Below are 27,584 nucleotides of genomic sequence, written 5' to 3'. Positions count from 1 at the left end.
CCCTTGAGGATCAATAAAGTATCTATCTATCTATCTATCTATCTATTTTTTCTGATTTGGGGTTGTACACTTAACACCAGAGAGCTCAGAGGAAAATAAAGTTTCTCAAACACAGAGTGTGTGTGTGAAAGAGAGAAAGAGAGAGAGAGAGAGCAGGGAGGAGTAAAAGAGAGTGTGTGTGTGTGTGTGCTTGGCAGAGAGGGTGTGTGTGTGTGTTGTAAGAGAACCCCACAGAGTTACACATGGCTTGGTCATGCATCAACAGACCTTTAAGAGAAGCTTAATGCCTTTATATGGTGTGTGTGTGTGTATGCCTTTATATGGCAACTGTGTCCTGTTGAAATGGCAACAGTAGAGCACCTCATTATCTCAAATGCCTCAAGCTTACAAGAGTAATTGCGAACAAGCATGTGTGTGTGTGTTCATGAGAGTGTTTGTGTGTGCTTATGTGTGTGTATGTGTGTGTGTGCTCATGAGAGTGTTTGTGTGTGCTTATGTGTGTGTGTGTGTACAATAAGAGAGAGATAGTTTTGGTGTGTGCTTATGTGTGTGTGAGTGTGTGTGTAAGAGAGAAAGTTTTTGTGTGTGCTTGTGTGCGTTTGTGTAAGAGAGAGAGTTTGTGTATGTGTGTGTGCTTATGTGTGTGTATGTGTGTGTGTGTTTGTATGTCTATGTGTATGTGTGTGTGTGTATGTGTGTGTAAGAGAGAGAGTTTGTGTGTGCTTGTGTGTGTGTGTGTGTGTGTAAGAGAGAGAGTGTTTGTGTGTGCTTGTGTGTGTGCGTGTGTAAGAGCGAAAGAGAGTGTTTGTGTATACTGTGTGTGTGTGTGTGCTTATGTGTGTTTGTGCTCATGAGAGTGTTTGTGTGTGCATATGTGTGTGTGTGTGTGTACAATAAGAGAGAGAGAGTTTTGGTGTGTGCTTATGTGTGTGTGAGTGTGTGTGTAAGAGAGAAAGTTTTTGTGTGTATGTCTATGTGTATGTGTGTGTGTGTGTGTGTGTAAGAGAGAGAGTTTGTGTGTGCTTGTGTGTGTGTGTGTGTGTGTGTGTAAGAGAGAGTGTTTGTGTGTGCTTGTGTGTGTGCGTGTGTAAGAGCGAAAGAGAGTGTTTGTGTATACTGTGTGTGTGTGTGTGCTTATGTGTGTTTGTGTGTATGTGTGTGTGTGCGCCTTTTTTGAAAAAAATGACTAAATACCAACCCCTCCTTGCAAAGATCAGTGACCTAGGCTATGCATTTAAGTTTGTGGCAGCCACAACATCCACACACTGACTGTTAGTGGACTAAGACTGGCAGGGCTACTGTACCAAAATGAAAGCCTAAACAGCTGGCAAAATTCTGCTCCATATCAGCTGTGATAGGCAGCTTTGCTGAGTGGCGTAGGGTGGTGTAGGTGATGCTTTATGTACCCTTGTGTGTGTGTGTGTGTGTGTGTATGTGATAGGAAGCCTTGCTGAGTGGTGTAGGTGATGCTTTATGTACAGTACCCTTGACAAACCTGTCATCTCTGAGAATATTTGAATCCTTTCTGTGTATGTGTGTGTGTGTGTGTGTGTGTGTGTGCGCGCATGCGGGTGTGTGTGTGTGTGTGTGCGTGCGGGGGTGTGTGTGTGTGTGTGTGTGTGTGTGCATGCGTGCATGCATGCGTGTGTGTGTGTGTGTGTGTGTGTGTGTGTGTGTGTGCGTGCGGGTGGGTGTGTGGGTGTTTATGGTGTGTGTATAATATAGAGACTACTGAATTCACTGGCCTCTTGAAGAGAGTTAAATGCCACCAGTGTCACAGCCAATAAAGACAGAGGCAAAGGTCATTTCACCTGTCACCTCGCAAGTGCACACGCACGCACACACACACACACACACACACACTATCACTACTACTTTCTTAGAATATCATCTTAAAACCAAATGTATACAAATAATACAAACACACACACATTGGCTCAATATACCACAGACCATCCTTCCACACACACACACGTACAGTACAGTAGACAAGCACACACACACACACACACACATACACACAGAGACGAGCACACACACACACACTGCAGTGAGTTTACAGTCGGTTGTAAAGCTGAGTGATGGTAGCTTAAGCTGTTTGCCAGGGTGTGTTTGAGCATGTGAGTGTGTGTGTTTGATCGTGTGTGTGTGTGTGTGTGTGTGTGTGTGTTTGACCGTGTGTGTGGGTTTGATCGTGTGTGTGTGTGTGTGTGTGTGTGTGTGAGTTTGACCGTGTGTGTGGGTTTGAGTGTGTGTGTGTGTGTGGGGGTTTGATCGTGTGTGTGTGTGTTTGACCGTGTGTGTGTGTGTGTGTGGGTTTGACCGTGTGTGTGTGTGTGTGTGGGTTTGAGTGTGTGTGTGGGTTTGAGCGGACACTGAATCTCCACTCAGTCAGCACAGAAGATCACTGGACCCTGAAGCCCATCTTGGCTACGACATGGATGGCAGAGCCAACAACAGCCATAACAACACATGCTAATAACAAACATAGACACCAATAACAGCTATGACACATGCTAATAACAAACATAGACACCAATAACAGCTATGACACATGCTAATAACAAACATAGACACCAATAACAGCTATGACACATGCTAATAACAAACATAGACACCAATAACAGCTATGACACATGCTAATAACAAACATAGACACCAATAACAGCCATAACAACACATGCTAATAAGAAAACATAAACACCAACAACAGCCATAACAACACATGCTAATAAGAAAACATAAACACCAACAACAGCCATAACAACACATGCTAATAAGAAAACATAAACACCAACAACAGCAACACCGCAGGTGTACGGTGCAGGTGCCCCCGCCAGTTGCGCCACGGCTGGAACCAAAATGCCTCAAGATTTTAACTGAGAAATGTGAGCTGCATCCCCTGCACAAGCTGGCAATGTTCTTGCATCCAAAGTTGAAAAGCCTGAAGCTGCTGGCAGACCATGGGGGTCATTCCACGTCAATTCAACCAGGGCCCACGTACTTAGGTCTCAAAAAATTCTGAAAGAATTACCAGGTGTACCTATGTTACCCAGGAGACACACTGTAAAATGTATTTTATGTAAGATCAATACTTTCCAAGATACAGCCAGTTTTACGGGGGAGGGGGGTGTTCAACTTTTTTTGTCAAAGTTCACAAGCCCGTAGCGCAAGAACTAAACCATGTAGTCAAATTTTGCATGCTGGTACATAAATAGGAATAGTATGTATCAAAATCGTCACGTTTGGTCTGGATGATCCTGCATGGTCATAGCTCTACCTCAAAGTTGATCAAAATTTTATTGGAGTATTTGGCTGGGCTCTGTTTAGGCCTTCAGAAGACATTTGTACTCAACATAGGCTCTTGATTTATGTTCCTTATTGAGATAAGTAGAAACACTCTCACAAAAAGCAATGAACAGAAAATAAATTCCTTCAGGGTCTGAACAGCAGACCTCACAAGTCTGAAAAATCATTTTGGTAAAATGTTTATTTAAACATATTGATCTCAATGGGGCATTTTGCCCATGTTCAGGGTGGAAAGTAAAAAAGAAAGATTTGCATAAGACGAGTCAAATTGGTGTTTTTAAAAAGAAGGGAGAATAAAGAAAAATATATAAACGAACTTTGACAAAAAAAAGAGGCCGAACAAAATCAACACCCCCCCTCCTCTGTAAGACTGGCTGTATATGTACAGAGTAAATGTACAGTGTGTCTCCAGGGTAACATGGGGGGCAGCCATGGCCATTTTGGGTCTGACAAATCGACGCACATATTTTGCGTCAACATATTTTTTGCGTCGACGTAATCGATTACGTCGACACGTTGTCCCAGCCCTAGTACCTATGTTAAGTAAGTAAGTAAGTAAGTAAGTACATATATATACTGTTTTGATCTCGTGAGGGAAATTTCTCCCAATCCCAATTTTAATCCCAATCTATGAATTAGTGAAACACACACAGCACACAGTGTACACACAGTGAGGTGAAGCACACACTAATCCCGGTGCAGTGAGCTGCCTGCAACAACAGTGGCGCTCGGGGAGCTGTGAGGGGTTGGGTGCCTTGCTCAAGGGCACTTCAGCCGTGCCTACTGGTCGGGGTTACAAGTCCGAAGCGCTAACCAGTAGGCCACGGCTGCCCCAATTACTGTTAATGGGCAAATTAATAATTTACTGAAATGTATACATCCATGTGTCTATTTCTTTTAAAGGTGCCATGTGTAAGAATTGTGGTAAAAATATCCAAAAAATGAGCTACACACATCAAAAGAATGAGAAGAAATAAGGGCGATGATGTCATTAAAAAAATGCCAAGGTATAGTGCTTCAGAGATATCAACCTGAATTAGCATGCTAAATTACTAGCCACAGCCCAACAGGTGTCATAATACCAGTTTCGGCCATGGAAGGCGGTATGCGGGCAACATAACCGCCAGCCAAACTGCAATACACGTTTCTCGATTGTTACTCTAGGGTAGACCAACTGACTTTCTGGAGGTATACTGCCCCCATCTTTTATGGAATGTGGAGTATGAATTGTTTTTTTGGTGGATATTACAAATGGCACCTTTAAATAGAACTCGAGGAGAAACGAGAAGATCTGCTACCAGGCCGCAGCTTGGCGGGCCCAGCTGCCAAGAGACCTCGTTTGGTTTCAACATCACAGGAGCCAAGGGTGATTGTTTTTAGTCATCCCAACCTGTTGTTACACACACACACACTGATATTAATGGCTACTAGGGGGTGTAACGGTTGATGTATTCGTATTGAACCGAAAAGGTACGGCCGTCACGGTTCGGTGCATGAATTTACATGGAGAATACACGGTATAAAAATACATAAAAGATTAGTTTCTAGCAGATTAATTAATGTCATGCGCAATTACTGTTAAGTAGCAAGAGTTACAGGAGTTCTTTAGCGACACCTAACGCTAATCTGTAGCCTCGCCTTAGCTCTGAAGCTCTGTTCGGCGCCTATGTTTTTTTTTTTGTCAGGTCGTCGGTCGAGTCAGTCAGTCATTAGCAGCACAAGAGTTAGAGGATCCGCTGGTCTCTTTAAGATCGCAAGTTTGAGAACTTCAGATACAGTAACGTTAGTACAGGCGAAAGAGCTGTGGATAAGATGAAACTGTGTGTCGGCGTTGTTCAGCAGTTGTTGGCCCTGGGTATGTGAGTGGAAATATATGCTACACATGTTCGAAGCCATCACCCAGATGATGTAGGCTACCAATCACTGAAACGAGGGGAAAAAAAACTTCCCCTGCGCTTCAGCAGCCTTTGGAAACACATACAAATAGGGCCAAAACCTATGGCTTAAATTAAATGATTTCGTAATGACAGAAAGCTATGTAAATCGCGTGGTAATTGCCTTTATGTTGGGGTAACTTGTAACTTCTCACATGAGGAGCTGGTAGTGTTAAGTGCATAGACAGTAAAATAAAGTGACAACGCTAACCAGGCTAATAAACAAACCATGCTACGGTGAGTTAACGTCGAAGGGCAAAGTCACGTGACCTCTAGTTGTAGTCTGTTTATGAAATTAAAGGAGCCATTTCGTTTTTTAAAAGAAGGCTAAATAATGTGATATTTTCACAGTTAGTAGGCTAGCAAATTGTAGACCCTTCCATATACAACTAAACACAGATGTTGAAGGTCTTGCTTACGTGGATTTTTCAAAATCATTATTCTATGTAATTTGCACTTTCAGAAATAAGAGATGCTGTAGGCCTATTTTAAGTTTAATAGCTAGCGGACGTTCCGGTGACCTTATTCACGTCCGGAGCAAGTTATCGTTTGGTTATTGCGTGACGTCCGGTGCAGGACTTTCTGGGGACGTCACCGTCAGGTCCCTCGGATGACATTTGCATTTGGTCATTTTAAATACCTTCTAAGGACCCGACAATAACGTTATGTAACCGGGGACATGGGGGGTACGTTTGTTTATTCACACGTGGCAGCGGAGTTGAGAGCGCTCTGGCTACCGCCTGCAGGACGGAGACATCACATCCATGCACGTCTTCACGTTACACGTCTGGGGATGACTAAAGTATCTATCTATCTAGTCTGTTAGTCTCTCTAGCAGTAGCTGCATTAGCCTACCGTAGTCTAAGGCAACATATCATACAGTTTATGAAGTTGTGCGTCTATTTGCTCATAGACGCACAACTTCATAAACTGGGAAAAGGGTTGTTAACGTTAAACTCAAAATGTAGGCCTATGTGCTACATAATTCAGACATGCTTAACGTTAATGTATAACGTTACAAACTAGGGAAGGGATTTTATCAAATTCATGTTAGCTGATGTGATGCTTGGTGTAACGTTAGCAAAGTCGCTGTTCTTAGCTTCTAGCTTAGCCTACAATGCGCATTTCTTCAGATAACTGTCATTACGTGATGCATGTAACATGCTCTAAATAGGCAGTGGTTTATTTAACATAGTCTAGTTTTATTTTCAGAAACACACACACTGCCGAATTGGGACTGAACCGACTTTTGGAGCTTAATACGATGCAATAAAACTAGAGAAATGTTAAAAACAGACCACGTAGCATTTGTTTAGGGTTGTCTAGCAACAGAAGTGACTACTTAATTTGTAAAGCAAAAAGGATCTAGCTCTACATTGCAGAAGAATTAAGGATACTGCTTCTTCGTGACTTGTTTAAATGTCATTGTAATTTATTTGACGCATGCTCGCGTTTAAAAGTGTCACGCATAGCTGTCCCCGATGTTACAGCAGCTCCTTGTGGAAACAGCAAAGAGTGCACATATCCGATGAGATTTTTGACGAGGAGCAAGCTCTCTGCCTCAACAGAGCCTTACTGTTTATTAATAAAACAATGATATAGAATAGAAACATCTGGAATCTATTTATTTCATCTTAAAGTTGGCTACAAAGAGCATTCAGAGATAACGATACATTTTTCTTTATCTGCAATGTTCCAGAGAAAAGGCTTACAGTTATAGGCTGTCCCTGTTTGATCACAGGTCCAAGAAAACGAGTGGATATAACGTCAATGCATTCTAGTTATGTTTCATGTACTTTATTTCATGTTGAGTTTTGCTTCCCAGCATACATTAAGATTCATTTAGTATTTTTGGCTATTATTAGTTTTAATATTTTGAAACAATATGGTTTGAACAATTTATCTTAGGCTAGCCTAGGCCTACTCTGATGATGTTTTGAACAATATGCTACGGGATATGCCCATTAAAACGTCATATTAGTTTATTAAGAAAATGACACCGTAGATGTGAAAGCAGCACATGCTAGCCCGGTATAAATGTCCATGTCTACTCATCATTAGTGTAGTGCATTCGGAGTACGTGATTTCATACATGCGTGAAAATATGAGGTGAGTGAAGTTGATTGTGTAGTTGTAGAACAAGTCGTTAATGCATGTTCATGTTCCTTCTCTCCTAGCAACGCTGAGACTTACAGGATGTAATAGCCTACCATACTAAATCACGCTTCATGTTTTTTTTTTTACCATCGCGGAAATATAAACGTTGCGCGCATAACGTCACGGTGACCATTACAGGACGTCCTCTCAAAGTCTCGTGGACGTCTTTTAGACCTCCCGAACAGAGGTCCGCGGGACGTAAAGGGAATCCTACACAATGCCGAGGAGGTGACGTTCGCCAGGGGACCTTTAGCGGATGTCGGCAGGACTTTATTTTGTTTACTGGGTGGGTACTTATTGTAGCCTACTGTTTAGCCTACATCTTACACACTTCAGGCTGTTGCAGATAGCTCAGGGAAGAGACTGTATGACACTAGGTGGTACAGCCTGAGTCGTGCAAAAAAAAAATGCTTTCTGCATTTTTGTTTTGCTTTTCCCTCCATTGTACCAAACTCGTACCGAACCATGATGTCTGAACCGAGGTATGAACCGAACCGTGACTTCTGTGTACCGTTACATCCCTAATGGCTACAGTAGTCCATTCAACAATAGTACCAGATCTTTCTGGGAAACCACAGGAATAGCACAGGAAGTGACATCACACCAAGGTTCCTCAGCACACTCATGTGCCTGACCCCACCCACACACACCTCCCAGTCAAACAAGAAGGGCCCTGATTGGTGCAGCTGCTGGCAACAGGTATGGGTTTCCACGGTGACCATGAACCTTTAATTAAAATGGACTGCAGTGTCCTTCACGAGGTCAAGTCCTGATTGGACGCCCACCCAGCGGAGACACTCAGAGGCGCGGGGGGTAATTTATGTGTCCCTTTTAATGGGGGCAGTAAATCAGAGAACATCTGCACCGAGTGTGTGTGTGGGGGGGTCTTTTATGGGCACCCAGGTCCTCCCTGTGAGGACGCATGTGAATGGACAATGCTGCTGAGAGATTGGGCTTATGGGAAACCTCGAGCCCACAGCAGAAAACACGCAGATCAATCAAGCGCCAAGCACGGGGGGGACCCCCCACACACACACACACAGACCCCTAGAACTCTCAGCAGGTCAGAACCCTGGTGTCTCAGTCAGTTAGAACCCTCAGCAGGTTAGAACCCTGGTGTCTCAGTCAGTTAGAACCTTCAGCAGGTTAGAACCCTGGTGTCTCAGTCAGTCTGCTAGTGACCTGAGGGAAGAGGAAACACAACAGTGTGGGGGTTCTCACTGACCCCTAATGCGTCATAACTCACTGCTACCGTGAACCTTTAATGAACACACACACACACACACACACACCAGCCCACAGCATTATGCGGTGGCTGTGTGAATCAGTGGTGAAGTAAAATATTCATCAATATTCATTTAGAATTCTCCTTTAAACTTGCTATTTGGGCAGCACTCAGCTGGAGACTGTTTGAAGTTTCCTGATGCTGCCAGTAACCCTTTCAGAGGGGTAGAGAGAGAGGGATAGAAGGAGAGAGAGAGGGATAGAGAGAGAGGGAGGGGTAGAGAGAGGGTAGAGAGGGATAGAGAGAGAGACAGAGGCAATAAGGACACAGACAGAGAGACAAGGTTTAAAATAAGACTGAAGATAGAGACAGAGAGAGACAACGTTTTACAATCACACAAGTTTAGAGAGGTAGCATCAGAGACAGACAGACAGGTATAGAGAGCTAGCATCAGAGACAGACAGACAGACAGGTATAGAGAGGTAGCATCAGAGGAATAGAGACAGACAGACAGACAGACAGGTATAGAGAGGTAAAATAATAAAGACAGACATTTGTACATGTCATATATTAATATCATATGTAAAAATGTATATAGATATTCTTTTATATCCTGTTTAATCACGTTTTTATGAGCATGGAGGCGCTTGAAGAAGCACTCGGTAATAAATTATGATAGATAGATCGATAGATACTTTATTGATCCCCAGGGGAAATTCAAGATGCAAGGCAACCACAGGGGGAGGAGTTTGCCAGGTAAGGTAAAGTATAGGATACCAATGTAATCCACAAGGAGGGTGAATATGTGTGATATTTGTTCAGCTATAACCGGTAGAATACCCAAGTCTCACCACAAGCATTTCATTGTAACCTACAGTTGTCCTTGATATATTGTGTGTGTGTGTGCATGCGTGTGCGTGCGTATGTGTGTGTGCGTGTGTGTGTGTGCATGCATGTGTGTGTGTGTGTGCATGCATGTGTGTGTGTGTGTGTGTGCATGCAAGTGTGTGTGCGTGCGTGCGTATGTGTGTGCATGTGTGTGTGTATGTGTGTGCGTGCGTGAGTGTGTGCATGTGTGTGCGTGCATGTGTATGTGTGTGCGTGCGTGTATGTGCATGCATGTGTGTGTATGTGTGTGTGCATGCATGTGTATGTATGTGTGTGCATGCATGTGTGTTTCTGTGTATGAGTGTGTGAGCGTGCGTGTGTGTATGTGCGTGCGTGCGTATGTGCATGCATGTGTGTATGTGGAACGGCATTTTGCCTTAGGAGAAATAAAACAAGCAAAAGATGAGACACATAGCAATAAGACAAGTAGGAGTCACATAAGAGATATTAGTTTGAGATGCAGGAGAAATACGGGAGACCTCTTATATGTTTGAGTGTAGTCTCACTTACAACTTGTTTCTCCTTAGGAGAAATAATAGAGCAAATGGAGTCACATAAGAGATATTAGTTTAAGAAGCAGGAGAAATACGGGAGATCTCTTATATGTTTGAGTGTAGTCTCATTTACAACTTGTTTCTCCTTAGGAGAAATAATAGAGCAAATGAGGAGACATTGCAATTAGAAACTGTTGAGAAGTAGGAGTTACAATTGAGATATCAGTTTGAGGGTCAAAAAATAGGGCACTCCAACGCATTTCAAACTTTTATTTTATAAAACAAAGCAAAACAGTTGTACTTTAAAAATGGACTTTAAGCAATAGGAGCTTGCACAGATGCACTTTAAAATGGACTTCAAGCAATGGAACCATGTTAATGCCTTGATATGTTCTTTTTATAATGTGTATTCTTATTTATTTTTTGTGTGTGAGTGTGTATGTGAGTATTATTTTTAAAAGCTGCACAAGCAAATTGCATTGTACGGACCAACTGCACAATGACAATCTATAAGAGACTATCTATAAATCATACAACATGGAGAAATGAACTAATAAACAATAACATAAACAAACTGAACTTGTGCCAAAGCGTGCCATACTGTGTCCAATGGTGGATGAAAGCGTGGGCTGGTCAATCTGCGTCTTTTATCCTGGTGGTGGAACCAACCAAAGGGAGGAGGGAGAGAAGAGCAGAAAATAGAACATTGTTAGTTTGTGAGCCACTCAAAAATACAAAGTAAGACATTTGTTTGACCGTCTGCTTTCATAACTGTGGGAATTTTGATAAAGCACAAAGATCAGACACACCTTATTAATCACTTAAACACAGAATGGGGGATGTGATAGCTACCACTCACATTTGCTATATGTTTCCCAATTGAAAAACAGATTTTATTGACATATTTGTCAAGCTTAAACAAGTTTGTTGAATTCCCTCACCTCATCTAGTGAGTAAACTGTATTGTCCGGCTAGGATTAACCCCTATCCATCTTCCCGCTAGGCAAAACCTTGTTTTGGTTGGACTAAGCCTATTCAGTGTAAAAAAAAAAGGGCATCTGAAAATAGTTTAGTTCAGAGTCCTGATGTCAAAAAAGTAATTTGGGCAATTTTTTTTTGTCATCTGGAAGCTGGCTCCATAGTCAGAACGCATAACAACTAAATGCAGCGTTGCCTTGTTTAGTTCTGATAGTGGGTTTCAACAGGAACATTTCTCCTGTGATCAGTGAGGTTTAAGTGATGAGTATTGCTGGAACATGTCACACAGTCTCATTGAAGGGCAAATCTGGTGTAAACTGATTCAAAGCCTTGTTGTTCGAGCTCACCAGGCACTGTCCAAAGGACAAAGAACAATAAAATGTGTCATAACCTAGACAAGTTATGGACAAGAAAATAAAGCTGACTCAATATGGCAAAAAAGCCTTCGGTATCTTCTTTCCATTACAGGGTTTCCCCAGGTTTGACCACCCCAAATAAGACTAGACCTTTTTAAGACCATTTACATGAAAATTAAGACCTACATCACACCCATTATGCGGTTGTAAAACACCAGATCAAATCCATAATGACAATTAATACAACACTTCCTCATGATGTGCTGTCCTCTCCTTTTGACTGATTATGTTGATTCATTGCTGCCGGTGCGAAAACCCAAAGTATTGTTTGCGCATTTTCCAAGAAATTAGACTAGTGTAGTTGTCACGATACCAAAATTATTGTTTCGATACCCATACCACATCAAGAATAGTGATTTTGATACTTCTTCGATAATTCTTAAAAATGTATTTGATTTGGGGCCCAGACCACCTTGACATCATCAGTAATATTGAATATAGTGTTATCATTCACACCAGTGGGCATCCTAGATTCTGCTTGACTCTTTCCACACACACAGAAAATGATGGCTTATTTCATATGTTTCTATTTCATATACCTTCGAATTCATATAAAGTGTACAGTTAATGTATAGTATTTTTTAATCTGCATAATTACTATTAATCTGCTTAATTGCTAAACATATTTAGTCATTTGAATACTTAATATTTATTTTTAAACTATTACACCTAGGCACATTTTAATGTGGTGTGTAGGCCTAGGTGTAATTGAGTGCTTGTCACTTTAAGAAATACGTGAGTAATTACTGTAGCTTTCAGTCTCACGGTTTTAGGCTAGTGAATAATAGTTGCACATAATGTATAAGGATATGTGGGATGCAATTCATTGTTGTCTGTCATTAGATAAAATAAATGTAAATAAAAAACTATCAAGTTCATAGAAGGGATCATGTTCAATAATGATTTTAGCACTAATGACGAATGACACACACACACATGACCTGAGCTAGCAGAATTAGTTAGCAAGGAGCTCTCTCCAGATGTATAAAAGTTTGCGCTGCCTACTTCTAAATGACATTAAACCCAATAGTAGACCTACGTACATCTTATAGCCTAGGTAGGTTAGCAACACAAAGTTGAGAGGTGCAGGTGAGCAAATCAACTTGATATTAGCCTATTCTTATGTGTTACCAGAGAATCACTTAAGCTAAACTAGCAGCCATGTCTCGCTGTTTATGGCACGACAGCTGCGCGTGTGAGGAGAAAAGACGCATAGCCACAGGCTTGGGGAGGAGGCACTAGAAGCATGCCTTGTGCACACAAACAAGAACACGGTCATTCTTTAAAGTATTGATACTAATAAAATTAGGTATTGTGACAACTGCTAATAGCTATTGCGACACTTTTGTAGTATCGGTGCACCGTGCAACACTAAATTAGACGATCTCTGACGTTACGCAACCCCCTGTTGAATTTTCACATTGTTGTTGTTTTTTCCCCCATTTCTCCTTGCTTGCAGGCTAGTAGAATTAACATTTTAGACCTTCGTTTAAATTAAGACTTCGGCAACGGAATTTAAGACTTTTTCAGACCTTAATTAAGGAACATGACATTTAAGACCGTTTAAAGACTTTTAGGACCCTCAAGGCTACCCTGCATTAGGTCAGGAATACCAAAAGTACTTCTATAATGGCTCTGGGCTATACTTCCCTGTCCATAACTCAGAATTGGCTGTGCCACATTTTCTTTTTCCTATGAACAGCAGTGATTTCCAACAAGAGCTATGGATCAATTCATACCGGATTTGTCCTTTAAGTGATTTGTAAACAAGTAGGAGTGCTTTAGGGTCAATCCGGTAAATCAAAGACAATGACTCAATATTACATCTAAATTAGCCCAAAATATTTAGCTCTGATCACTCAAGAGACACTGACAATTGTCAAGAACAGAAAATACAGTATCCACCATTTGGTGATCCCTGGTATCCACCACACAACAAATATTGTTGGTGAGTTAATCATTTTGGCCATGTCATTTTTTTTTTTCACTTTTGATGTATGTTCAGCCCATCTGTAAAATATCTTCATAAAACCTAGTGGAAATTTCACCTCTATCATTTCTATGACAATGTGATTTTGTAGCTTTCGTAGCTACACAGTTTGACATTAACTGTATAAAGGCTGAATAATTTTAGTGCAATAGAGGCCTACACTTTATAAAAAAGCCCACCAATAATGCTCACCACAATTGGAAATAATTTAAAATAAGAGAAAATTACCCCAGGTTCATGGATGTTTTGGAACCTCCAGCCCTCGCAACAAAAGCCTTCTTGACCTTTGCGGATTCCACAGCTGTCCATCCGCAGAGCGCCTCCACAGTGCATAACGTGGGGCTGCAAATAAAAAGCAAAATCAATCTATCAGTGTGGTAATAATAGCTCTGAAACTGACAGTTCCAGTCATTGATTTTGATTAGCTGAAACGTGTTGCTTTCTGTTGTAATTCCCAAGTTAACCTTACACAAGGTTATACATCCTTGTGTACACATCCCTACGCAAAGAATGGTAAAAAATGAAGTTGTTACAAGCTGTGGCCAATGTTCCACTTACCATTGTGTGACAGTCTACATGAACTATTTATTGGTGTAGGGGTGTCTTTATAAAACCATCAACTGTGCATAAGTTAAGACAACCAGAGGAATACAATAAATCATCTGTTAGAAATTGATCTTAATGCCTCAATTAAAAAATGAGGAAAAAATCCAACCTTTAAACATACCAATATTCTCTGTGAATGAACCAGGTATCGTAAATTAATAAATGTTATTCCTTAAAACACAGGAGGCATAAGTAAGGAACCCCCTATGTTAAAATCCCATAGAGGCAGGCAGATTTTTATTTTTAAAGGCCAGTTATTGAATGGACTATGCATCCTGATAAAGTTCCCTTGGCCTTTGTAATTAAAAGATAGATAGATAGCCCCACATCACATACCCTTCACCATACCTAGATATATCATGGTTTTATTTCTGTTAGGCTAATAGCTGGTTTGATTTGCATGCTCCAGATTCTATTAATTGCAAAAGAAATGTTGACTGGTAAGTTATTCATGACTGCAGATGCTGACTTGCCTATTTCTCGATCCTCTCGACCGCAGCAACGCTTACTTCCTAGTTTACCTGGGTTACAAGAATGCCCTTTCACTCCTGTTACAATATGCTGTAATTTATAGCAGGTTAAACAAAAGTGAGAACATATCGTGGGGAAAAATATACTTACCATTTTGGTACGCTGTTTGTTCAGCAATTTGATCTGATGGTCAAGCGTAGTCTTCCAATTTTTTAAGAAGCTGCCAGCCTCTTTTCAGTGGCATTGAGCTGGAACCAGTTTAAACCAGTGGCAATAACGTTAGCTTCGTCATCTTGACTGACATCCCAAAGACATTTTAAAATTCCGGTGCATTTTGGCTACAGCATGGCTTAACACCATTCAAAACATACAGACTAAAAGCTGTATAAGGCAAAGTAAGCTAGCAACGTTAAATTGTCTAACGTTAGCTTTATATACAAGCGGCACAGCCAGTGATGTAACTTACAAGTAGCTAACATTAACTAGCTAGCTAACTTTATGTGCTGCTTCGTCAGGTTGTTCAATGATATATTGAGTCTAAAAATATGCAAGAACGTTAGCAAATTACCAAAATGTTAATGTACCTTCTCTGGGTTTTCGTGGTGGCACAATCCTTCATACCCACACAACGCGTTCACTTGGTTTCACTGAAGCCAAATCTAGACTGCATTTTTCTGGTAGCAGCTAGGAGTCTTCTGCACGCCGAGTTTGTCACGTCCGACCATCATAGACCTCTGAGTCTAACTTGATTTCTCTAACTTGCTAACAAGTCGCAAGTTATCTCTGGGGTAGCAAAAATCTAATTGTGCCGCCTTCACGTAACATTATAATATCTACTCGAAGGTTGAAGACCAAAGTGCGCTCAGGAAAACGCCTGCATCTCCCAATTAAATGCCGCCCCCTGGCCTGCTCGAAATTTAACAGGTGATCTCCTTATATGGGCTCTTTTGCCTCCTCTCGTCAGGGGCTGCTGCTCAACTGATGTTCTCACTTCCTTGATTCATAGTTTTTTATTCTTTGAAATAGCCTATTTTTCTAGTAAATGAAAATGCTTTCCATAAGTTGATAGTACTGGCAATAGGAGGCTGCAATGTTTAAATTAAAATAATTTTACTGTCGTGTCGATATAAATCTAGCCCATAAAGAAGCAGAAACGTTTGTTTCTTTAGCCAGGTGTAATGCTACTGTTGCAATCAGGAAAACCCTGATGCTAAGAGTAAACAGAAAGAGGAACACGGACATTCAAAGGGAGGATTAATCTTTTTTGTAGGCTAGCATAACCCTTCTGGTTGATATGTCAACATAACCAAAATAACACCGATAAAAACGTGTTTAACACGTTAGTTTGGCACTTGGTATAGGCTACCAGACTTAACTGATGCATAAAGCTTCAAACCTGAACATTTCCCAAAGGCACTGACCTTTCCAAGTACAAGGTAAAGGTAGGGTACATAGACGTCAGTCAGAGAAGCAGACACTCAACGGAACAGTTGACGGTCACATTGGCATCTTATCAGTTGTTACATCGGAGCATTTCTCATGGTAATAAGTCATTCAGAGATGGGGAATTTGTGATGTGTGTCAGATATCTTTGCGGCTCTTTTGAGTTGTGTTGAAATTTTTTTTGGCTCTTCATGCTGGACTGGTTGGCCACCCCTGGCATAGATGGTAGCTTTTTTGTAGGCGAACTTCAGAGGTCTGTCAGAGCATCGTCATGTGTGGTGGTCACATCACATGGTTAGGCCTACTGTTTGCAAATGTGAACTTGAAAATATGTGCAATTAAAACAAATAAGCCAATGAAACTCATTTAAGAATTGTTGTACAACAGCTAGAGCTCTTACAGATCAGACTAATTTATAAAACAAATAGGTCTGGATGAGCATTACATGAGTTTACAGAGAGAGCTCTCTGGTGGATCAGCCTGAGTAAAATATGAGATGTATAAATTAGACAACACTGAGCATTGTTTAAAAATATTGATGAGATCTCATTTGTAAATTAAAGGAGTCTACACTGAGATAACTTTAACTCTTTGCTCCAGAGACAAACCTGAGAAGCGGGAGACAAAAGCCATAATCTCATTTTTATATCACTGTGATCTCATTATTGTCTAGGAGAAACAATTGAGAAAGAGAGGAGCTCTCATTTTAACATTTTCTTTCCTCTGGGACACGTACATGCCCCCTTTTAGGGGAAAGATGACTGTTTGGATATAATGGAAATCTATGGAGCTGCATGGAAGTGGGGAGCGAAAAGGGCTTATATTATACTTACTAAATCTTTAAACATATGTGAAAAAAATGCACAAAATAAGGTTGGTGTAAGAGTTATCTGTGTGTTTATGTGATTAATGTGACCATTATGTTCCTATTTTTGCTCTTTCCAGTTTACTAACAGGAGTGTCATGAATGTAGGCACAGTCAAACTGCCCGTGGCTGACTATAACTATGTTTGGCAAGCTTAACTTTACATGTCATAACATCAACTAAACATAAGTCACACCTTAATTCTATTACTTGTAATACGAACGTATTTCCTACAAATAGGTGAGATAATTGGCTATGTTATACTGAAGTTCCACAGTTAGCTAGCTAGCAAGCTAACCGTTTTACATTAGATATTATGATAAGTGTTAGCTACGGGCTAAATTTGTCCTCAACATTGGGGTATTGGAAACAAATTAAGTTGGCAATGTACATAGGTTCGACATGAGTCAGTTACATATATGTGGTGTGTGTGTGTGTGTGTGTGGGCGGACCACTACAAAATTAATGAAAAAACGATGAGATGAGAGGTGTTGCATCGGTTGTGAAGACACAGCTGTGCACAGTTTCACACGGGTCATCATTGCCCTTGGACATTTTCAGCTGGTTTGGAAATTTAACATAATTTTTTCCCTTTTTAAATTTGTATTCTTTTTTTTTTTTACTTTTATTTGTTTATTTGTTTTATTGTCTATCTTGGTGTCACAGGTACGCTGGCGACTATGCTGCTCCTTCCAGCATCTTTATTTTTTAAGCGACCTTGGGTGTCTTGAAAGGCGCTTTATAAATAAAATGTATTATTATTATTATTTATTATTACTACTAGCTGTCTTTCCCATTGGAATCAATGATATAATGCTAACTTGTTTTCCCATTGGAATCAATGATATAATGCTAATGCTAACTTGTTTTCCCATTGGAATCAATGATATAATGCTAATGCTAACTTGTTTTCCCATTGGAATCAATGATATAATGCTAATGCTAACTTGTTTTCCCCTAAAAAGGGGCGTGATGCAGAGAAATGTATCTTTATGACGATGCGCTGTTAGTACGTATAGAGTACCGTAGCCATGACGATGCGCTGTTAGTACGTATAGAGTACCGTAGCCATGACGATGCGCTGTTAGTACGTATAGAGTACCGTAGCCATGACGATGCGCTGTTAGTACGCATAGAGTATCGTAGCTATGACGATGCGCTGTTAGTACGCATAGAGTACCGAAGCCATGACGATGCGCTGTTAGTACGCATAGAGTATCGTAGCCATGACGATGCGCTGTTAGTACGTATAGAGTACCGTAGCCATGACGATGCGCTGTTAGTACGCATAGAGTATCGTAGCCATGACGATGCGCTGTTAGTACATATAGAGTACCGTAGCCATGACGATGCGCTGTTAGTACGCATAGAGTACCGAAGCCATGAGGATGCGCTGTTAGTACGTATAGAGTATCGTAGCCATGACGATGCGCTGTTAGTACGCATAGAGCACAAACAGAGATACCACACACACACACACACACATGTGGCGACGCTGCTGCCTAGAGTTACCACACACACACACACAGATACCACACACACACATGTGGCTATGCTGCTGCCTAGAGATACCACACACACACACAGAGATACCACACACACACACACACAGAGATACCACACACACACACGTGGCGACGCTGCTGCCTAGAGATACCACACACACACACACACACAGATACCACACACACACACACACATGTGGCTACGCTGCTGCCAAGAGATACCACACACACACACACATGTGGCGACGCTGCTGCCTAGAGATACCACACACACAGACACCACACACACACAGATACCACACACACACACAGATACCACACACACACATGTGGCTACGCTGCTGCTTAGAGATACCACACACACACACAGATACCACACACACATGGCTAAGCTGCTGCCTAGCAGGTAAAACATGTTTAAATGGCTATTGTCTACATTTAAAACTATTGATTAGCTAGATGCTACATGTCTACATTCAATGCTATGACGCCACTTTGAAAGTTTGTTTAGATTCAGTGACACTGCCGTCATGGAAAGGGAACGTCACACTTCGCGTACTCTACAATGTTTTTGTTCTAACTGGTTCAGTAATATTACTGTAATTTAAGGGAACCCAAAATTCAATGAAAATTAGTGTATGGTTTTGCAGATTTGGTGTGGTGTTATGGTGTTGGAAAGACATGTTTAGAAAATTGTTTGGCAAGCAAACATTTAGTGTGTAAGCAGTTGAAAAATGCTGTTTCTGTTTGAAACTAACAGACTGGGGAAAAAAATCGATTTTACACTCTTCACTTGGCATCATTGGTAAACCCAGAAGCATTAATATTCGGCAAATTCAATTCAAAACTCTAGATCTGTAGAATGTAAAATGCAAATGTGTAAATAATGTACACTGTTAAGGGTGCATGTGCACACACACACACACACTCACACACATACACACTCACATACATACACACACACACACACAGACATACACACTCACACATATATACACACACACACGCTCACACACATACACATATATATACACACACAGGCTAATGATAACACTGCAATTTCTCTCTTGTTATCCTCTGACCCTGGGTTAGTCCAGTGCACAGTTCAGACAGGTCCACCACACACACACACACAGATACCCAGACATCCCAACCTGCAAAAAAAGTTATTTTCAGGGAGGTACCCCCAAATAAATAAATAAATACTTTAGCCTTCTTAGATACTGAAATAGTGATGAATAGCCCATGTTTGTTAATTATTTGTCTCACTCAACACACCAAACATTATTTGTCTTACTCAACACACCAAATAAGGAAGGCCTATAGTTAGAAATTGTGATAATAAAATATGTAGATTTTGGTAGTTTGGTCTTTATGTAGCCTTGGCAAATAGCCATCTAGTAGGCTAGTCCTGAATAATATGCACATGAAATGACACTTGTTAAACTCACCTCAATATGTCTTTTGCAATTACTTAACAATGCTAAAGTCACTGTTACAAACAGTGCAGCATGCAAGACTATCATTATTTTGAACTCTTAGACAAGGGTACACTTTTGTGTATGATGTGAAATGGGTCTTAAATGTTTCTTTTTGGGGGGCACTCTGTCCCTGCCATGACGCTCCTGTTCCTTCTGAACTGAACTGAAACAGGCCAATCAGGATGCTCTCGGTCTTGAACAGGCACACAGCTACCTCTCTCTTTCTTTCTCTCCAACCCCGTTGTGTGCGCGCTACACTCAGATGCACACACGATTTGAAGTTTCGGTCTCGTGTGCGCACTCTTGCTCGCTCGCTCTAGATTACGGGAGATTGTATCTAATTTGGGGGCATCATCAGCCGTTATCAAAATACGGGAGACTTGGGATGTCTGGATACCACACACCCCCACACACACACACACACACACACACAGATACCACGGAAGAACCGACCAGTCCATTCCTCTGAGTGGCTAACATCTCGGGGCTTAAAGGCACCGCAGGTGGACTAGCTGATCTACTGCCTGGACTCTGGATCAGTTGTATGGAGAGTGCTCGTCCCTGAACCATTCAAAGCACCGAAATCAGATATTGACTGGGATTTTAAAAAAAGTGTATGAGAGGTAAAATCAAGAGAGTCTTAGATCATACAGTCTTGCAGTAATGAACTTTTGCTGAAGTAGCATAACACTGCCATCCGTCTCACACACACACACACACACACTCATGATCATTCCGCCTCCTCCCAGCCGCTAAGCAGGACGCTGAAAGCCCGATGCACTTAGTAACGATGTCCTCTGATTTTAGCTTTAGATTTTAGATTTCGTTGTTTATGGAACTGATACGTTCAAAACTCGCACAACAACATCTGTCTAACTCCAGAGACTTTTAGACGCTCACCAAGCCCTTAATCTATACTGCAAATGCGTGCGCATTTCCGATATTCTTCTAAACCGTTCGGTATTCTACATCTGACGACGTCTGAAATGGGTGTAAAAACCCATAAAATCGTCAACCAAACTGATCAACGCCCGTAGGCAACGTTTTCGGACTATGAGCTTGCAAGTTTCAAATTGCGCGTAACAAGTAATTGGTTTATCGTTCATACATATGATCAGTATGGTCTGCATCACTGCCGTGACATCAGAGACAAATGGTATCACGCAGGCTCTCTGAAGGGAACTTACTTGGTAAACGAGCGAAAGTCCACCCTGTCCCTCTGTTGGCACGATGCTGGATCTTTGTCTCGAACCACGTTTAAAAAGCACAGCAGAAGGTATTCTCTACCAGTGCACGCGAAGATTCCAGTGTTGCTTCACCATCCGTTGAGCAAGCGTCTCGCGCCTTGTCGTGGAGAGTTTCGCGTCAGAGGACCCAGCGGAGCGCAAAGAGGAGCTCGAGCTAATCTGACATGAGGTGGGCGGGGCCACAAACCCACGCAGAACAGCGAATTAGCGCTCTCGAGATCCAGGTTGTATAGTGATTACAGTTGTTGCCTATTGCTTACACACTTTTTGCAGAATTTGTCTCATTATGTCAAAGCACAGAAGCCAAATAAGACATAGCACTTGGAGATAAACAACTCACATCTATAACAAAATGAAACCCTGCAATACAAATTTAGCAATCCTTTCTGAAAATGTAATTCTTGCAAAAAAATGATACACATATTCACCATTTGAATTACTCTTTCAAATCAGCAGCAAAACACTAGTGTGCTTTACACCAAACACTAGTGTGCTTTATACCAAACACTGCGATAGCAACACTAGTGAGCTTTACACCAAACACTAGTGTGCTTTACACCCAACACTAGTGTGCTTTATACCAAACACTGCGATAGCAACACTAGTGAGCTTTACACCAAACACTAGTGTGCTTTACACCCAACACTAGTGTGCTTTATACCAAACACTGCGATAGCAACACTAGTGAGCTTTACACCAAACACTAGTGTGCTTTTACACCCAACACTAGTGTGTGCTTTATACCAAACACTGGCGATAGCAACACTAGTGAGCTTTTACACCAAACACTAGTGTGCTTTTTACACCCAACACTAGTGTGCTTTATACCAAACACTGCGATAGCAACACTAGTGAGTTTTACACCAAACACTAGTGTGCTTTACACCCAACACTAGTGTGCTTTATACCAAACACTGCGATAGCAACACTAGTGAGCTTTACACCAAACACTAGTGTGCTTATCAGGCGCGTAGCAAGCGTGGGGGATGTGGCTGTTAGAGCGTTCACACTTTTGCTGGAACACGGTTCTATCCCCCACACTTTTTGTCAGATTAAAATGAAAATAAAATATGGAAATAAACGCTTCCGTAAAGAGTTGGAACCGTATCTACCGCAAACACAGAGACACAAATAGGTCTGTTGATTTGATTGAACGGTCATCCAGCCAATCACATCAAAGTTAGCCAGTGAAGAACCAGCGCCGCTCTGATCAAATTCAAAGTGTGCGTCTTTCAAGGCTGTGCTGCTGCTTGGCTCTGCATTATAACGTCTGCAGTGAGCAGATTTCAGGTAGAATTGAAATGATAATTGTTACCGCATTATGCTAATTTAGTAAACCAAAATTCACCTTACAATCTTACAAACGGCGGCGTCAAGACACATTTGAGTTCTACATCTGAGAACTAAGATTTCCAGCATGTAGAACTCAAATAGAACGCTTATGAGCGCTCATGCAATGTGTGCGTCCCTGCAGCAAGTGAAACTGGAGGTAAGGTGGACTAGAAGCAACAATAGTTTAAACTACGTAGCCTAGCTTCCTGTAACCATCAATGGAAAAAGCATAGAAACTGCAAATCATAATCTTTAAATTTACATTAATTAAGCTGGCTATATGCAACACTATTTATTTATATTCCCTTTGCATATGTTAGGGTAGACTTCAAACGTTTTTGAATTTGAGCTTACAGTTCTGTCACTATTCTGTGTCCGTGATACCTCGAAATTAGGCTGCTGTCTGTTAGGCAATTTATTTTAGCCTGCTAACCCATATGCACAAAACATAATTTCTGAAATGATTTCTAGATTTATAACATGAGATATGTCTCCATGTAGGGTAGTGTCAAATAGTGAAGTGATAGCAGGTAGATCATGTAGGCCTACATGTCACATGAGCCACACATATGAGGGGCGCTGCTTCTTCTGTCCCCCCCAAACTGCATTAAAATGGTGTGTTTAGCAATCAGAATTTCAAAAATATTTCTGGGGAGAAACTCCCGGACACCAATATAGTCCGCACCCCTCTCAGAAAATACTTACAACGTCCCTGTAGGGAGTTATTTATAATTTGGCCAGATTGTTTCATTTTCCTATCCCACAACCCCCACACTTTTAAAAAGCTTGATACGCCTCTGTGTGCTTTATACCCAACACTAGTGTGCTTTATACCAAACACTGCGATAGCAACACTAGTGTGCTTTACACCAAACACTGTGATCTTTACTATATGAATTGTCATTTCCTTAGACAGTCTTTTGTGAAACTCAAGAATAGAAATGCTCCATTAATCAGCTTACAGTGTTTTTATGATTACAACAATATATATTCTACAGAATGCAGTGGCAAGGCTGCTAACTGGTACCTAAAAACTGGAGCATATTAGTCCAGTCTTAGCCTCCCTTCACTGGCTCCCAGTCCATTTCAGGATCCAATTTAAGATTCTGCTAATGGTTTTTGAAGCACAAAATGATCTGGCCCCAATCTACATCTCTGACCTCATACACATTCAGCCCGCCAGGTCTCTCAGATCTGGCAACAAAGACCTCCACATCCCCCACTCTGCCACAGAGCCTTCGCAGTCGCTGCTCCACGCTTGTGGAATCAGCTGCCACCTGATATAAGAACTGCCCCCTCCATCACTGCTTTTAAATCCAGGCACCTGATATAAGAACTGCCCCCTCCATCACTGCTTTTAAATCCAGGCACCTGATATAAGAACTGCCCCCTCCATCACTGCTTTTAAATCCAGGCACCTGATATAAGAACTGCCCATTCCATCACTGCTTTTAAATCCAGGCACCTGATATAAGAACTGCCCATTCCATCACTGCTTTTAAATCCAGGCACCTGATATAAGAAGTGCCCCCTCCATCACTGCTTTTAAATCCAGGCACCTGATATATGAAATGCCCCCTCCCCTCCATCACTGCTTTTAAATCCAGGCCCAAAACCCACCTGGACTCTCTGGCCTTCTCTGCCCTCATGTGCAATGCTTGCTTTCTGTGTCCTGCTGAATATGTTCTGGGTAACAACTTCCCACACTTCATGAATTAATAAAGCTATCAATCTATAAACTATAAATACATCTATGTATCTACATAGTACACGACTCTTTCATATCTATATTGTTGTTAGTCGCTTTGGTTAAAAATGTGTCAGCCAAATGTAATGTAATAATATTGTACAGGACTGATATCTATATTGTACAGGACTCTTATCTATATTGTACAGGACTAATATCTATATTGTACAGGACTCTTTCATATCTATATTGTACAGGACTCATATCTATATTGTACAGGACTCTTTCATATCTATATTGTACCGGACTCATCATATCTATATTGTACAGGACTCATATCTATATTGTAAGGACTCCAGACGACACCTTTCTTTCATAAGCATGAATTTACTCTAATATCTCTTTAGTCTTTTTTAGATAAAAAACAATGTAAATGTGTGTGTGTGCGCGTGCACGTGTGTGTGTGTGGTCTTTAGTAGCAGTGCTGCAGCACTGTGTCTGGTCCGTGCTCCTGGTAGTCAGCGCTGGTGACCCAGAGCGGCTGAACGCTGCGTAGAGAGGCCATGATGGCCCCGCCCACCCAGGCGGCGAGGTGGCGATGGGCAGCGGAGTGGACGATGACACGAGAGCCGCGCGGCGCCAGGCGCTCAAGCTCCAACTGCAGCCGCTCGGGGAAGCCGGGCAGCAGAGACGTCCCGCCGGACAATGCCACGTGGGCCAGCAGCTGGTTCTGCCACTGGGGGGCGCTGTCCCGCACGCTGCTGAGGGCCAGGATGTGGACGCCCGGGTGCGGCTCTCCGGCCAGCGACGGGCAGAACAGCAGCTCTGCGCTGCGGAAGCGCTCGTTGCCCAGGGCGACGGTGGTGCCGTCGGGCAGCCGGTACTCGGTGACCTCCGACCCCGTCTGCAGCTCCCGCTCAAAGTCCTGCGCCACGTAGCAGCTGTGGCTCTGGGCCTCCCGTAGCGTCGCGCGTCGCTCGCTGACCCCTCCCCCTGGCCCCCGCTGCTCCAGCAGCTGCTGCAGGTACGCAAAGAAGGCGGCGCCCCCTAGTGGCTGGCCGCGGGCGGCGTGGGGCAGGCAGTAGCCGCTGTAGACGGGGCAGACGCGCGTTCCACTGGCCCCTGCGTCCACCTGCAGCCCCGTCACCAGCCCGTAGGAGTAGAGGCTCAGCAGCGGAGCGTGGCTCACGTAGAGCGCGGGGACCCCCAGGCCCTCGAACAGCAGCTCCGCCAGGCGTGCGCGCTGGACAGGGGGCGCCAGAGGGCAGTCGCTGACCAGGATGGCATGGTCCTGCGGGCACACGCCTAGCTCGTCCTGCAACAGCGCCCCCCACAGGCTCTCCAGCGCGTCCCAGTCGCCGAGCAGGCTATCGCAGGCAGGAGCGGGAGATGGAGCGGGGGTGGTGGTGGTGGTGCCAGGCCCACGGTTTCCTCTGAAGGCGCCCAGGCGGCTGCTCTCCCCCGGCGTGTAAGCGGGGAGGCCTGCGGTCGAGCGCACCACTGTGCGGGGATGCTCCTCTCCTGAGAAGCCAGCCTTGGTGTAGGCAGAGCCAGGGTCAATCACGATGGCCATGTTGTCCAGGAAATCTGCGCTTTGTTGTCCAGCCATTGGTGGACCAGTGTCTCATCAGGAAGTGTCTTATCTGGGGTCTGGGCTTTAAAAGCTGTGCTCACACTCAGCAGATGCACAAGCGTCAGAGTGCAGAGTGCAGCTGAGCTCTCAGGGGAATCTGTCTGCCGTTAGAATGTTGCCCAACAGACATTCCGTGGGCTGCCTGTGACATCACAATGATCCTCTACTGTAACATCAGCACATGCTCAAGTTGCTATGGCTACCAGGAATGTAAGGCAGCTCCATGGCATGTATGGATAAGAGGATGTACAGTACTATCCATAATTAGGCAGCAGTGCATTATGGGCTGTGTAACAGCACAAGACAGAGAGTGCAATGCTGGCTTACATTAGCATGTATTTGTTGGTAAATAATTGAACGCTGCCACTTATTTTTCTGTGAGGCTGTCTGTCTGTCTTGTTCATGCTTTGCCTGGCTCAGTGTGTTAGTGGGCATGTGATGTACTGTAAAGTGCTCTCTGGGGGGGGGGGAGTGGGGGGGGGGGGGGCTAGCAGGAGATTGACGCATTAGGACCCCTCCAGAGATGAGTCACATGATCAGATAGGCCCAGTCCCTCCCAGTCCACAGAGAGATACTGATAGTCCATCAACTTCACAGCACAACACAGGACAACACACCACACACAGCACAGCACAACACAACACAACACAACACAACACAACACAGCACAGCACAGCACAACACAACACAACACAACACAACACAACACAACACAGAATGGGGTGGCACAGCACATCAGAACAGACAGATCTCTCATCACATCTCTCTCTCTCGCTCCACATCTCTCTTTCTCTCTCCATGCATTTATAAGCTCTTTTTTCCTGCCTGTCTGTATTTCATCCTGCAGCTTATTTTCTGTATTTATTTGATTTTCTTGTTTCCTCACACTGTCCTCCTCTTCCCCTCTCTCTTTTCTCTGTCACTCACTCTCTCCTCCTCTCTCCTCATCTGTCACTCACTCTCTCCTCTCTCTTTTCTCTGTCACTCACTCCTCCTCTCTCCTCATCTGTCACTCACTCTCTCCTCCTCATCTGTCACTCACTCTCTCCTCCTCTCCTCATCTGTCTCTCCTCTTTCCTCCTCTCTGTTTCTCCTTTCTCATCTTATCTTCTCTTATTCTGTCTCCTCCTCTCTTCTCTTCCCAATCCCCCTTTCTTCTCCTCCTCTCTCCTCTCATCCCCCACTCCTCCCAACCTCCTTCACGGAATCTTAAGCAGAAGAGGATTTACTAATAGACCCAAAATAACAGGATTCCAGCAGTTTGCTGATAACATCCCAGGATTCACCCAGAGGAAAAATGTTTGTGTGTGTGTGTGTGTGTGTATAAGACAAGAGGAAAGATTTTATGTGAGAGAGAAATTATGTTTGTGTGTGAAAAAGAGAGAGATAATGATTCTGTGTGTGTGTGTGTGTGTGTGTGTGTGTGTCTGTGTGTGTCTCCATAGGGGGGCAGATGAGGAGCTACTCATTTCTACACAATCAGAGACAGAACTCAGATACATCACAGAAATCTAACTAACAATCTCTCTCTCTCTCTCTCTTACACAATCACATGAACACAGACACACACACAAATACACTTCTATACACTCACACAAGCACACAGGCACAGGCACACACACACACTCACACGAGCACACAGGCAAGCACACACACACAAACACACACACACACTTACATACACTCACACGAGCACACAGGCACACACACACACACTTACATACACTCACACGAGCACACAGGCACGCACACACACACAAACACACACACACTTACATACACTCACACGAGCACAGAGGCACGCACACACACACAAACACACTCACACGAGCACACAGGCGCGCACACACACACAAACATATGGCAAGCCGATTGAGCATTTATTCAGATATCTTGATATCAGCCATAATTGTCATGTACATG

The 27,584-nt window shown here is 42.8% G+C and overlaps 2 protein-coding genes across 2 annotated transcripts in view; both read right to left on the bottom strand.

Annotated features, from left to right (window-relative positions):
- LOC125302399 (caM kinase-like vesicle-associated protein) overlaps window positions 1-21,114 on the bottom strand; it is a gene marked incomplete at its 3' end in the record, with an annotated part of 86,619 nt that extends 65,505 nt beyond the window's left edge. Inside the window, exon 1 of the mRNA XM_048255551.1 lies at window positions 20,950-21,114. The remainder of the gene's footprint in view (window positions 1-20,949) is intronic.
- A 3,386-nt stretch (window positions 21,115-24,500) lies between these two features.
- On the bottom strand, window positions 24,501-25,637 carry LOC125302398 (actin-like). Its single transcript, XM_048255550.1, has one exon. It carries the CDS (start codon window positions 25,635-25,637, stop codon window positions 24,501-24,503), a length of 1,137 nt encoding a protein of 378 aa, XP_048111507.1.
- Window positions 25,638-27,584: the final 1,947 nt, after the last annotated feature.

This window comes from Alosa alosa, chromosome 10 (genome assembly GCF_017589495.1).
Source record: "Alosa alosa isolate M-15738 ecotype Scorff River chromosome 10, AALO_Geno_1.1, whole genome shotgun sequence".
Taxonomy (NCBI): domain Eukaryota; kingdom Metazoa; phylum Chordata; class Actinopteri; order Clupeiformes; family Clupeidae; genus Alosa; species Alosa alosa.
The sequence above is the reverse complement of the archived record's forward strand: the minus strand, read 5'-3'. Positions and strand labels throughout refer to the sequence as shown.

What these genes read in the sequence shown, in the direction of transcription:
- LOC125302398 (XM_048255550.1), bottom strand. Translation starts at nt 25,637, where the DNA reads ATGGCTGGACAACAAAGCGCAGATTTCCTGGACAACATGGCCATCGTG.